General features: G+C 36.6%; 1 protein-coding gene across 3 annotated transcripts in view; it reads left to right on the top strand.

Moving 5' to 3' along the window:
- The window catches only part of TAF1B (TATA-box binding protein associated factor, RNA polymerase I subunit B), a 50589-nt gene that overhangs the window by 33052 nt on the left and 2344 nt on the right, over window positions 1-15193 (top strand). For all 3 annotated transcript variants that reach the window (XM_031684758.2, XM_072938221.1, XM_072938222.1), the window contains exons 9-14: window positions 2147-2294; window positions 5632-5809; window positions 6385-6431; window positions 8987-9077; window positions 13152-13222; window positions 13766-13988. In XM_031684758.2, the coding sequence (XP_031540618.1) occupies window positions 2147-2294; window positions 5632-5809; window positions 6385-6431; window positions 8987-9077; window positions 13152-13222; window positions 13766-13988 (758 nt within the window). The remainder of the gene's footprint in view (window positions 1-2146; window positions 2295-5631; window positions 5810-6384; window positions 6432-8986; window positions 9078-13151; window positions 13223-13765; window positions 13989-15193) is intronic.

The raw sequence follows: 15193 nt of genomic DNA, 5'->3' as shown, positions 1-15193 counted from the left end.
TACAGGTTAATCATGTGTTAATGATAATGAGCTGAAAACCTTTTTTTCTAATAAAACTCAAGAGTTTAGACATTGAAATAGTGGTATCAAAATAAACATAATACCATGAAGACTGTAACTTCACACAAAGTAAAATCAAGCATAGTTGTAAATTCTAGAAATTGACAGATTTCTATGAGCATACTCCTGTACCATTATAAAGTATTTCCTTATGCTTTATAATCACATATGAGCTGAATGTACCAAAGTAAAATTTAACAGAGAAATATTCATTCCTTCAGTTAGCTCCCAAACAGCTTCACACATTTAGAAGCTGGCAAGACATGACTTACGGTGTTACTGGCTCAAATTGGGAAGCAGATTTTCACTTAGAATAAGAAAGAACTTTTTAATGATTAAACCCATTAGAAGTGGAATAGACTCCCTTCAGGGAAGGTATTGAGTTCCCTTCATTGGAGATTTACAAGATGGGTTAGACATCTATGTGCTGGAGATTTTGTAAAGTTAGACCATATACTTCTAAGGGTCTTTCCAACTCTGAATTTGCTAACTAGATTATTTCTCCTACAAGGTGATGTATGAAGTGATTCTGTTATACAAAATAGTTGACTCAACTGATATTCTTTCCTTTCTTATCACTTAAAAACTTGTTTTATTGAGGTAAACTAGACATACAGGAAAGTGAACAAATCACAAATGAACAAAAGCTGATGAATTTTTATAACCTGAATCACCCCTGGATCAAGAAACAACATTGCTAGCACCCCAGAAGCTGCACCCTTGTGCTCACTTCCAGTCCTTACCTTGCCCACCCAAGAGTAGTCACTCTCCTGACTTCTAACTGCATAGAAGCTGGGTGCTGAATTGCTGACTTTTGTAGTTTAAATAAGTGGAATCATTCTCTTTTGCATCTGGCTTCTGCTAGTGTTATGTTTGGAAGATTCATTCATATTGTCGCATGTAGAACATTCATTTCTTTGCTGTATAGTGTTCCACTGTGAGACTGTATCAAAATTTACTTGATATTTACTCTATCAAGTCTATTGTTGATGGCATTTGGATAGTTTCTAGCTTGGGGCTTTTACAGGTAGTGTTGTTGTGAACATTCTAGTGCATGTCTCTTCGTAGACATGCACACACATTTCCATGAGGCATATGGAGCTAGAATTGCTTTGTCGTAGGATGTGTACGTGCTCAACTTTAATAAATACTGCCAAACAGGTTTGCAAGATATTTATATGCAGGCCCAATTTTAATGGGGTCTTAACCATATTGGAAATGTGAGTTTTTCTGAAGTTTCATAAGCCTTTAAAAAAAAATCTTGCTTGTGGCCCTCGATAACCTTCTGTCTTATACTGGGATTATTTTTGTACACCTTATCTCCCTTTCTAGATCATAAACTCCTTGAACAGATGGTTTTATTCATCTTTTTATTTCCCGAAGTACCTTGCATAGACTAGACTCTAAATTTAATATTTTTCTGTGAATGGGAGAGTAAGTGAAAAATTATATGTAGTATTAATATGAAGAATGTTTAGAAGTTGCAAATGTATAAATAGCATGTTACCTGTTAAACTACAAGGGTGATCTTAAAGTGAACAGAATTTATTTATTAGTATTAGCTCATAGATTTTCCTAAATTCTGTGAGTCTCTTATGTGCTATTATGCGGGGAAGTAGGAGGTTGAATTGCACGTCTTTAACTATTAGGCTTAAACCCTGGTGTTGTCTCCCCCATAGACGCACGTGAGTATTATGTAACAGTGAGTCAGAACTGTTAGCTGTGAATTGGAGGACTGGTGAGGGGATGCCTGCAAAGAAGGATGAGAGGGAGTGAGTCCAACAGCAGTGTAACTGCAGTTGGGTTGCAGCTTTGCCCCGTCCCCAGATTCTTCTGTGAGTGGCAGGATGAAGCCAGTAAGAGTTTTATGAGCGAGACAGAAGTGTAGTGGCTGGTAATTTAGCATCGTTGCTGTTTAAAACTGCTCAGTGAGGATATTTCGGATTTATGGGTGTTTCCCCTTAATGCTTTTCTTTACGTTCCAAATTTTATCCAATGAATACATACTACTTTTAAAATCAGAAAGTATTTAAAAAAATAATTTATGTTGCAAAAATTGCTACCTTGACTCTCTCTTTCATTTCAGTCTTGGCCTAACTATGAGGATATCTATAAAAAAGTCATTGAAGTTGCCACATTTTTAGATTTGCCACGTTTTCCAGATATTACTGAAGACTGCTATCTTCATCCAAACATCTTGTGTATGAAATACTTGATGGAAGTCAATCTCCCTGGTAAGTGTGTGGTGTGTATGGTGAGGAAGCTTCTACTCACTAGAATTGTAATGAACAATGTATAGAATCCTCTCAAATCACAGGTTATTAAAGCTTTGTGACAGGGTCCATAGTAACATGGAACTTCATTTCAGCATCCTTTCTTAAAATATTTCGGACCATTTAAAATGGTTAAAATATAATACTATTTCCAGTCTGTAAAACAAATGGAAATCAAAGTCTGGTAGGATGAAACACAAAATGTGAAGAAAGCCTCACTAGACCTGGTTCACAGTTTACCGAGACACAGGTAACCCCAATGGAATCTGCCGATGGAATCCATTCCTGAATTTCCTGCCAAACTAGAAATGTGAGAAATTCAGGACTTCTATTCTTAACAGAAAACACAAACGTGGTATGACTATATTGTTGCTTAAGCAATATAAAAAATGTGATTGAATGTGTTTTAATAAAAAAGACATGTTATATGAAAAAAAGCAATACACAAAACTGTATGTATAGTATATTTTAACTATAAAAATAAACACAAATATGTAGTAACATATATACACAAATATAAATATTAAGTCTGTAATTTAAAGTATTTTTTAAAAAGGAAAAATAATTTAAAATTTTCAGATGTATCATTTATTACACTAAGACATGTATGTCTCTTGTTGAGGTTTCAGAAGTCACTAGCTATTTGATTAAGATTCCAGAATGTGGAAAGTCTGATTTCTACATTTTGTCATGTTGCGTAGATCAGAATGACTATTTTGGATTTTGGTTTTTTTATTTATTTCTTTGATGGTTCTTTCAAAATATGGAAAGTTCCTGTGTTCTCTCATATATTCCAACATCTTGAGCTTTTAGAGGGAATACTAGGTTATGGAAGAAACACAAGGAATTACCAAGATGTGAGTGACACAGGCTGGGTTATGGCAGGGATCAAGCTCACGTAGTTGCTGTTGAACAGAGATGAGGGTGGCAGGATTTTCTGGCCAGTGTGTGTAATTTACTAGTATTTCTTCTCTAACTCTTCTGAGAGCAACAAATGAACTAAAACCATTCTAATGTGCAGAGAGACACTACTGTCATCTGATATTTTTAAGTGCCTTTTAAAGACAGTATTAAAAAGAATCAGGATAGAGAAATTTAACTTCTCACAAACTTTCTAGAAATAATTTGAAATATAAAAAAAATTATACATAAATATTATCGACCTCCTTTAACTTAAATATCTAACAAAAAGATAATGGTTAAGTAAATGGATTATGTATATTCAGAGGAACATTATGCAGCTTTTAAGATCATGTTTGTGAAGAGTACATAAAAGCATGAAAAATGTTTATGTTACAATAAAAAATGAAATAGGCCAAACTACAAAATTATATACAATATAATCATAATTATGTAAAATGAAAATGTTCAATAAATATTAGAAATAAATATAACAAAATATTGGAGTGCTATTTCTGAGTTACGGTAATGCATTTTTTCTTTTCTTCTACCTTTATGTATCTTATAAATGTCCTATATTGAGTTTGTATTACTCGATAGTGAGGAGGAAATGATAAACAAAATAGATCTACAAACTAAGATGTGATAGTCCCTGTACCTTAGGATTTAGATTCCAAAATGTGACATTGATTTGCAAACCACCTGTTTAAATTATAAGAAAACTTCTAGGATATCATCATTTTCAGAATCTTATATTTGCTCTCTACCATCAGTTCTATAGTGCTGTTGATTAAGAAGGAGACCTGTGTATTTGGCCCTTTTGCAAAGAGTTTTTAGGGTTCCCAGAAAGCTAAAAGTGGTTTTAAGCATGCTAGGGCAACAGATGCCCCTCCTCAGTGCCTTTATGCATGACAATGTCATCTCTGGAGCTAGGTAGAAAGGGTTCAGCAGGCATGTCACACACACCCTTGCTGAGTAAGCACTGCCACTTTGATGGCTTTGAACGAGCTCCAAACACATTTCTTGGTCTTTCCTTTGTACTTGGACTGACAAACCTGCCAGAGAGAATTTCTGGCTGCTTTCACAATCATATAGATAATTTGTGTGGAACTTTGTAAAGTTTCCAGAGTGCCTCCATCTTTATTACCTCATTCGTGAAGGTGGGATGGGAGGGCGGGGGGGTACTCTCATTTACAGATGAGACATAGCCAGGCATGGTGAGGCCTCGCTGGTAGATGGCTGACCACATACTTCAACCCAGTCTTCCCATCCCAGAGCTAGCGTTCTTCCTACAGAAGGCTTCAGATCAAGACTCTGTACTTCTCTGTGCCCCTGCTTCCTTCCTCATAATTTCTTCATTGGCTTTGTTGTTACTCTGTACTTTTGGTATAAAAGAAGCAGTGCAAGATATTAATTTTAAATAAATAGAAAAGACATTTTTAAAGAAATGCCATTCTATAATACGATATATAACACTGTATATAATAATATATACTGTATATATGATAGTATATACATTATATATAAATTATATATACTTTTATAAAATAAAAGTATACTACATTAAGGGAATAGAATCAATAGGACATAGTGACTGAATGTGTGTAGGAGACTCACTACGATTTATTGTGCTCTTATAAATAATAGCTATTCTACTTGAATTTAATTAAAATAGAAAATGGTACATCCTAGGTACTTAAATTAGTGACTAAAGAAATTTGCTTAGTAATTTAGAATTTTCAAAATGTATTCACTTGTATTATCTTATTTAATCTCAGTTCATCCTCACCGTAACTCATTTTACAAATGAAGAGACTGAGGTTAAGTGACTCTAATTCTGAGTCACAAAGCTAGTGATTAGAAAGCCTAAGTATATAGGCTGTAGGTTTTCTGGTTCCAAGTCCTACATTATTCAGCCTTGAATAGTAGGTGCCATCTATGCTGAGCATGTAATTTCTTTGGGAAAGCAGTACATCTAATTAGATGCACATCGGGGCTTCCAGCATGCTAGCTGGGCTTCCAGCCAGTGCATGAGTGTACATTCCTAGCTCTTAGTCTTACAGGGAGTTAGTTTCAGGTAAATGCAAATTGCTGTAGAATACAGACAAGAAACACATATGAAGCAATAGAAACCAATGTGTGGTGGTACATTGGGTGCCAAGATGTGTCCTATAAATAGTAGATGTTTTGGGAAGTCAAAACAGGAGAGGATGTGCCTACCCTTAGTTTTTCTATATAGATATTATTTTTTGGTTTATTTTATTCACAAAATGTGTGTCTCAGAGTTCTCACATAGTACCATGTTTTAAGATAAAGCTTATTTTATGGCTATACATATTAGTATGGTCCAGTTAGCCAAAAAATTTAACTCACATTTTACTGTTTTATTTTTCAACAGATGAAATGCGTGACTTAACCTGCCAAGTGGTAAAAGTGACTGGAATAGGAGAAGTGGGTTTTCTAACATTTGATCCTGTAGCTAAAAAGACAGAAACTGTTAAATATGATGTACAAGCTGTAGCTGTCATTATAGTAGTACTGAAACTGCTCTTTTTATTGGATGACAACTTAGAATGGTAAGTGCGTGTCAATTTTATGAGGGAAAAATTGTATTGTTTTTACCTAATTATTTGGAGTAAAAGAATCTGTATTTTATCTCAGTGGAAAATAGAGACTCTCAGTTGTTGTAGAGCATTGACTAGTAGCAGCAGTTATTTCTTACGTAATATTCTGACTTGGCTCTTTGTCAGAGGTTTCATTCTCCCTTAGTAAGTTGTTTGGATCATGTTTTTTCCCTATATTTAGGTAGACACACGTGTTCCCATTGCTCTACCGATTCCTGAGTTTTAAGTCATCGAACACAAATCCTAAAGAGTCATTTAGCGCCTCATCTGTATACCTTTAGGCTCCCAGCATTGTGTGTCTGCAAAGATTATTTTGGAAAGTAAAGGAATCTTAAAATGTCACCCCTCTCAAATGCCAACAGAGAGTGACAGTGTTTATAGTGTGTTCTTGCCTGTTTCAGTGATTGCTTCTCCATTAAAAGTTGGCATCAGTTTCAAGTACTGTCCTATACTTCTCTTTCCAAAGAATTCAAAATTTATCTGTATTCAAATAAGTGATTTCTAAATTTACTTATTTGTATCTCCAGGTCTTTGTCTAGTATTGCTGAGAAATATAATGAAGACAACAAAGAAGGTACTTGATTTTTTTGTCAATCAAATTCAAAGTGATTGTAAATGATGGATTAAAAGATACAATAAATATAGGGAAGAAACTTTGAAAAACATACACATGTATATACACATGTATACCAATTATACTTTGTACCAGAATTTTTTATATATATAATTATCTAACTGTATCAAAGCTGCTAAAAAACCTGAGTGACTTCCTACTATGTGTAATTTTTTATTCCCAGCTTCCACTCACTGGCCATACTAGACCATGAACTTATTGGCAGTTTTGTGACTGTACCATCTATTCTAATGCCTTCAGCCTTTGCTCACACTGGTCCTTTTACATAAAATATTCTTTTCTTCTTACCTCCAACCCCTTCTATCCCTGGCAAATCCATCTTCATTCCTTAAGATGCAACATAAATACCCTCTTCTCCTGTCTCTTCACACCTCCTCCCCACCTCACCTCTTCCTAAATCAGACCTAATCACTCCTGCCACAGCCACTCCTGTGCAAACTTTTATTAGTTGTTTAAAACATTGGATTATAACTAGTGGACTAAGTATGTCTACTCCTATTAGATTTTCACTATTTATAAAATGCTTAGAATAGCTGACATACGATAAGTACTGTATAAATAATAGGAAGATAGGTAGATTGCAAGCTTCTGGAGGGAGAGACCATGTCTTTCTTACCTTTTTTTCCCCTAATGTAACTTTAGGATCTAACATACTGACTGGCCCAAGATCAGCTCAGTAAAGTTTGGTAAATACATGAATTCTTACACTCAGTTCCAGTTTCTTAATGATCTCACTAGGACTTATGTTCATTGTTTGTTTTATTTTTAATTTCAGCTTTCTTGAGGTATAATTGACATATAAAATTGTAAGATATTTAAAGTGTACATTGTGATCGTTTGATATACATGGATGTTGTGAAAGGATTTTCCGCATCAAGTCAATTAACACATTCATCACCTCACAGATTTACCTTTTTGTACGAGTGAGACGTATTTAAGTTCTCTTAGCAAATTTCAGTTATACAGTACAGTGCTATCCACTACAGTCATGTGGGCAGTTTTACATGTTTTTCATTAGATCCTCAGAGCTTATTCATCTTACAGCTGAAAGTTTGTTCCCTTTTACCAGCCGCTCCCTATTTCTCCCATCCCTCAGCCCCTGACAGCCACTTTTCTACTGCCTATTTCCATGAGTTTGACTTTTTTTTTTCACGATTCTACATATATGTTCATTGGTTTTGGGAACTTGGATTTAATGGTGACAGTTTGTGTGTTGTTTCTAAAATATATGCAGAATACTTCTTTCTGCACATTGCTTTGTATTGGCTCCTACGTAGAGTGAAAGGTTGAACAAGGTGTCACGCAGTGTTAAAGGGCCATCATAGACTGTGTGGACATTTAGAGTAGAGAGTGCTCTGATGTATTATCTTCCCTGTGATCCTCAACATAAACCTCTGCTGTCAGCTGGGCAGGGACTGGTCTCCCCATTCTGTCTGCTCCCCAGCTGTCCCCTGTCGCCTGGCTCTCCATGTTATGGATCAGGAACTTAAGGTTTAAGAGGTTGTGACGCACTTAAGGTCAAAGAACCTTGTGTTCTATTAATCATTATCATTTTCCTCCTTCCTTGCAGCTCTGTTGGTAGTTGCCCCTCCTCTGTGGCTGAATGGCCTTCAAGGCCATATTGGATCAAGTTAGGATTGTATTGGCCATTGAAAAGATTTTTATCTAGACATTGAAGGGAGACTATCTTCATTAAAGAATATGTGAAAAATTCAGCCTTTCACTCAGCCATCTTCTTCCTGTCAGCCTGCCTTTCTTCAAACTCCCTCACTCTCTAAGCCTCTTTTCTGCTTTACCTTTAGTTTCATTTTTTTCCTCCCTCCTCTTCCCTTTGCCCCATATGGATTGAATAAAAGAGTGAGGAATGAAGTTTTATACTTGACTGTGTTCAGTTCTGTTGTCTCTCTAACCTCAACACACACTCTTGAACACACACCCACACACCACCTATCCAATGCAGTCTCCTCTCTTATTTATCCCTGGAGTCTCTGGATTTGGACTAGGATTAGGAAGAACAGAAATAAGAGCTGATAAAACCGGAAGTCTGGATTCAGCTACTATAGTGCCATTTCACACATTTTCCCATCTTTTGTTCTTAATTCATATATTCTTAGACATATGGGAGCACCACCTGCCAGGCACTGTGCTGGGTGTTGTGTTGGGGCAGAGGCCTGATTGTATAGTCATCTACACAAACAAAATATGTCTTCTGTTCTCAGGGAGGTAATAGTCAAGTCTAGGAGAAACAGACATGCAAAAAGATGGTTCTGGTACAGTCTGGTTAGGGCCGCAGTACAGGTGGGATGTCAGAGAGGAGAGTGACGGTGATTGCTCAGGAATCTATTAGAACATGGAGATAGTGACTCCATCCATAATTTTCAAGGGCTGGTATATAGATGTTTAGTCATGACAGTGAATGAAGACTCAAATGAGCAAGTGTGTATTATTATCATGTGACATATTTAGTTAATAATAATGGATTTCATTTCTTTCAGATAAGCCATGGTTTGATTTCAGAAAATGGTACCAAGTTATGAAGAAAGCTATTGATGAGAAAAAACAAAAATGGGAGGAAGCCAGAGCAAAGTATGTTATCTCTTCTAGTTTTAGATTCATGTGCTTTATTTTTGAGTCTGTTACTTTACATTTGAAAGCTGAATTCTCCTTAGTTTAGCTTCATCAGTGTTGTGACTTTTTTTTCCTAGAAATATTAGCCTATACATCCTAATTAACTTTTTTCTTTTTTACGTTACTATTAACTATTAACTAAGCTAATAATGTCCTTTTTTATTAATGTTCTTCTTCTGATCCAGGATCCAATCCAGGGTACCATACTGTACTTAAGTAATTAACTTTTCATAATTTGCATGAATCTTACCTGCATTTCTAACACTCCTCCCTCTTCCCCTTTCTCAGAGTTGATCATTTCCCTTCTGTGCTTCCCAATATTACAAAGATGTCAACCTGTGACATATATAATTGAAATGTCCCCCCCCAAATAAAGATCCCTATAAAAATCAAAACGAAGGAAATCAGGAAGAGCATAGTATATTTAATTCAGTTAGTCTCATTGTTTGACTTTGAACTCTTACTCTGATGTATGTCCATCATAGAGTGGAAGGAGCGTAGCATTAGAGACAGACAGTGCTGGGTTTGAATCCGGATTGTATTACAGCTAGCTGTATGACCGTGGGCAAAGTACTTAACCTCTTATCCTCAGTGCACGAAAATTTGACTAGCTCATAAATTTTCAGAGACACTCTACCTAATGTTGTATAGCAAACGTTACTATAGCTCTCTGATTTGAATGGGTTTTTAATCTATTCTTAGAACTTTCAATCTCTATGAGACTTTGAAGAAAAAGTTATTACCTCTGTATTTTATGTAAATTTACAATAGTACCCATTGGATCAAGTATTATATCCCTTGAGAAAAATGAAGATTCCTCAAATTAGTTAAAATGGTAATTCATTCGGCTCCAGTTTCCTCATCAATAAAATGGGGATAATAATACCTGCTTTCTACTCTTAACTAAGAGCTGAATTTCGTTTGTCACAGGTAGAAATAGATTATTTTTCCTCTAAATTGAAGAATGCTTTTAAATAGAGAAATAGACTTACAGGAATGAATAAAGCACTGTGGGAGAGAGGATCCTTGCCAAATTGGGGAGATTAACAGTTTCTTACTGTTCGGGTTAGATACACAATGATGAAGGAAACAAGATGAGAGGTGAACTTACTCTGACATCCCGTGGACACTCGGGAAACTGGGTCCTTCCTCTTCCTTGTTGGGGAAGGAATGTCTTTAGTCATTGAATCTCAGTGGAAACAAGAGTAGCAGCAAGAGCAGTTTGTTCTATTTTCTTAGGTTGTTGTGGAGAGTCAGCTTTTGGACCTTCCTTTTCTGGTGCCAGCTGGGATTGTCCTGACCGACGCGAAAGGCTGGGGTTTCAGGGGCAGTGCCACTCGGGCATCTCAGTGGTGAATAGGCATCCATTAACCTAAACCGGGTACCAACTTACGCTTTAAACATAGCTACTAGAGCCTAAATTCATATCACAGTGTTACAATCAATTGCACATCTAAGACTTACTGACTTCTAGCTACTTTAAGGGAGAATTTAGTGAGCAAAGAAAGTATATCCAGTTTCAAAATGGCATTTTCCAGGCAGACACCAGTCTTCAGGGAAGAGCTTGTCCAGGGGATCTATTACCAAGATCCTTCTTCAGAGAACATGTACTTTGGGCTCAGGGAGGTAACTTATGTAAGTCACTACTGAATGGTTCTGGGTCACCGAGCCCCAGGGCACGCTGATTACCTATTTTGCCCGACCCCGCCTTCATTGGTGACATAAATTTCCAATTTTTCTCTTTATTCATCTGGACATCATCTTCCATACTGTCAGATGAAAGTTATTAAAACATTTTCTGTATCTAAGCTCAGGTCCGTATGCATGAGATTATGAGAAACACTAAAAAACAGTAGTTGAAAACGTAAAATAGCTTAAGAGATTACTTTGATGACTCCCAGTTGTCGTGAAGATGTTGAGAAGAACGTGGAAAAAAATTTGAAAGCATGTGCAGAAATATCTCTGCAACCTTTTAGGTTAGTCAAAAATTTCTTAGATATGATACCAAAAGCATGATCAATAAAAGGAAAAGAAAGATAAATTGGACTTCATTAGAGGAAAGAATTTCTGTTCTTCAAAAGACACTGTTAAGAGAAGCTACAGGCTGGGGGAAAATATGTGCAAACACATGTCTGATAAAAGATTTGTGTCTAGAATATATAAAGAATTCTCATACAAGAGGAAAAGAGACAACTCAGTTTTTTAAATGGACAAAAGATTTGAACAGATACTTCACCAAATAACATGGGATGGATGGCGCATGAAATGATGCTCAACATCATTAGTTAGCAGAGAAATGTAAATTAAAGCCACAGTGAGATTTCATTACACCCCAACTAGAATGGCTAAAAACAAACAAAAAACTGACTATGCTAAATGTGGCAAAATGATACATTTATTTTGGAAAGTTTGTTAGTTTCTCATAAATTTAAACACACACTTAATATACTACCCAGTAATTTTTCACTCCTAGATATTTCCCCAAGTGAAATGAAAACTTAAGTTCACACAAAAATCTATCGGTGAATGTATGTAGATATATATACTTCATTCACAGTGGCCAAAAACTGGCAATAACCCAGATGCCCTTCAGCTGGCAAATGGATAAACAAACTGTAGCATATCTGTAGAGTGGAATACTATTCAGCAATAAAAAGGAACAAACTTCTGATACATCCAACACTATGTATGAATTTGTAAATACATTATGCTAAATGAAAGACTCAGAAGGTTACATACGGTATAATTTCATTTATATGGCATTCTGGAGGCTGAACTATAGGGACAGAAAAGCAGGTCAGTGGTTGTCTGAGATCAAGTTTAGCTGAGGGTTTGGGGAGGGGTTGATTGTTAAGAGGTATGAGATTTTTGGAGGGTGGAACTGTTCTGTGGATTAATCACAGTGGTAGTTACACAACCATGTGTGTTCATCAGAATTAGTAGATCTGTACACTGTATGGGGTCCATTTTACTACATGTAAATTATACCTAAATTTCTAACAGTGGGGTGACAAATTGTACAGGAAGACTGGACAAAGCATACAGGACTTTGTGGTGTCCTGGAGAGGATATTAGTATTTAGTGGTGGGCCTCTGTCTTTTGTAGCTTCTGTAGTTTTGGGAACAGGTAAACAAAATAAAGTAAATTTTAAAGAAGGGGTATCTAAACACTTAGAGTACTGTCATTTTAGATTGCCCACCTTTCCCATCCTCTGGGCATATGACCCCAAAGAACTAATAATGCCTCCTTGGCTGTAGCATAATTGCCACTGTGTAGGTGTTTATTCTGAATGCATAAGGAAATCTACCTAGATTAGGTATTCACAAGGAATTTTTAACAGTGGATTTATCCAGCGAGTGGGATTAAACTGTTTCGGGAACTTTATTATTAGAGATTTTGTACCTTGAGTATGTTGTTACTTTTCTTATTTAATAAAAATAAATAACAGAAAGATATTTGAAAGAATCACAGATGACAAGCTCTCAGTATTTTACATGTGGTATGTTTCATTAAGATTTAGTTCACACATAATCTTCAGGAAAACCAGTGCTTATTAAGTGATTACACCTCTGCATCAGAGCACGGGCACCTTCCTGTCCACTTTGTACAAGTTGTCAGAATCAGAAGTACTACTGACTTAATCCTCAGCAGAAGGACAGTTGGTCAAGGGCAAGGAGGGACAGTTGTTTCTTAGGTGGCTTCCCTTTATGAGAATAGGCAGCAAGGAGATTTTACAGTGGAGGAAACCGTTTCTGCCTTTTTGTGGGATGAACCGTTTCTGTGGATCTTACAGCATCTGGGAGGCTTTGGGGAGGGGCATAGCATTCTCTTGACTTGCTGTCTCCTTTAGTGCTGCTTGCTTACTTCAAGGCCAGAAGCCCTGTAGAGACATGTGTCAGTAGGTCATCTTAAGGCAGAGCTATTACACTGAGTATCAGGAATTTCAGATACTGCTTTAGAGAAACTTCTCGGAAATGCGTTTAGGTCCATTTCTTCTCCATCCCGCTCCAAATGTTTTTCTACCTTGTGCAGGTATATATGGAAAAGTGAGAAGCCGCTCTACCACTCTGCCATTGACAAGCCAGTGGTACATAAAAGAAGAGGTGAGTTGCATTTCCTCTTGTTAACACCAAGTTGCAGCACAGCTGTAGAAAAACTAAGTATCTTGACTTGAAAAGTAAATGCGTAAGTACTTTCTGCACTTCTTCAGCAGGTGTCCCAGTGCCTATCCAAGGAAGCATCCTCCTCTGCAAGAAATCTCCATAGGAGTCTATCTGTCTCAGGAACATTGCATTTTTCAAAACAGAACTTAAGTTCCCGCCAAATCTAAAATGCTGTATATCTGCGACTTTCAGAACTCTATTTGGAGAGCTGCCTTTAGGTTGTCTTGTTCATTCTTTTTTTTTTAATTGTCATAAAATACACATAACATAAAATTTATCATTTTAACCTTTTTTAAGTAACTCCTCAGCACCCCTCATTCAGTTTCAGTTTCCCCAGTGTTACGTTCTTATGTTCCTACAGTGCGTTTGTCAAAGCGCTAAGAACCCAACTTTGGTACATTACTATCAGGTGAGCTACAGGCCTTACTTGTGTTTTAACTGTGGTTTTTATTTTATTCCTTTCCTTTTTTCCTTCATTTTCAGAAATGGTGGTGAATCTACAAAAACAATTTAGTGCACTGGTTGATTCAACACCAGCTGTTGAAAAAAAAAGCCCTTCAAGTTTTCAGTTCAACTGGACTGAAGAGGACTCTAATAGAACTTGTTTCCATGGACATAGCCTCCAGGGAGTCCTGAAGAAGAAGGGCCAGTCACTGATGACCAAGAATTCCCTGTACTGGCTGAGTACGCAGAAATTCTGCAAAAGGTATGTGATGCTCCTGGAAATCACAGGATAAAAAACATGATGAAATCTCTAATTTGGCCTGAAGTAGTGTTCTTTTCTGATTTTTAAAAAAGCCATGTGTAATTTAAAAGAGTTGACTGTAATAAGAGTCAGATAGATTATTTGTTGGAATTAGAAGATGGTGAGCTTATTTATAATCAAGCCAATTGGAATTACACATTGAGTCTTGTTTAAGAGTTTTAGGGATAGAAGTGTTAACGAGCCTTATTGTGATGACAATTTCAAAATATATATATGTATCAAATCATCATGTTATACACCTTAAACTTACATATCTTAATAATAATAATAATAACTCAGTAAAGCTGGAAAAAGTTTTAGATGATAAAGACTTTTCTCATTGTGAACATACATTTTATACTAATCTCATTCCCACATTGACATAGGAATTGCGTATAAGGCAAATTCCCATAGTAGTTAAGAGGATGTGTTAATGTATCCAGCTGTTCGTATCCCAGCTCTGCTGCTTGCTCAGTGTGGGCAAGTTACTTACCATCTCTCTAGCTTTGTTGCCCCAATTGTAAAGAAAGGCTATGATTCAGACCTTTCTTCTCAAAACCTCTGGTGGCTCCCATCTCATTCAGAGTAAAGTTGAAGACCTTGTGGAGCCTACAGGCCCTCTCTTCTCTGACCTCCCCTGCTCCCCCACTTGCAGAGTCAGTCCTGAGGGAGTTGGCAGGGAGCCTACACCTTTATGCTTTTCCCATGGCACAATCAGTGACTTCTGGATGTTCTTCATGGATTTAATACTGTAATATCAGACAGTTAGTTCTAAATAGACCTTGGTGTAGTCAGAGATGAAACTGAGATATTTTTCTCTGCATGAATTATAAGGCTAACACTATACAATACAGACGAAGCATCAGAGATACCATGAGTTTATGCACCAAAATTGTCTGTCAGATTACCTTGCCTATTTAGACCTAAGCCAACCAATAAAAGTATCACAAAGTCCATGAGTAAAGCTTATACACTTCTCAGAAAGCCCCTTAGCCCCCGACTCAGAGCCTGCTTATTACTCTGCCTGGAGGTGTGTTTCTGTCAAGCTGAGTTGTCTGATTTCCAAATTCCTAATCATCAAAGGAAACAGAATAGGAGGGGGACTGAGAGGTGCTCTGCTGATAGGCATCTTGACAGCAAGCATAAATGATACTCATTTGACAGAG

Source organism: Vicugna pacos, chromosome 15 (genome assembly GCF_048564905.1).
Source record: "Vicugna pacos chromosome 15, VicPac4, whole genome shotgun sequence".
Lineage (NCBI taxonomy): Eukaryota > Metazoa > Chordata > Mammalia > Artiodactyla > Camelidae > Vicugna > Vicugna pacos.
The sequence above is the reverse complement of the archived record's forward strand: the minus strand, read 5'-3'. Positions and strand labels throughout refer to the sequence as shown.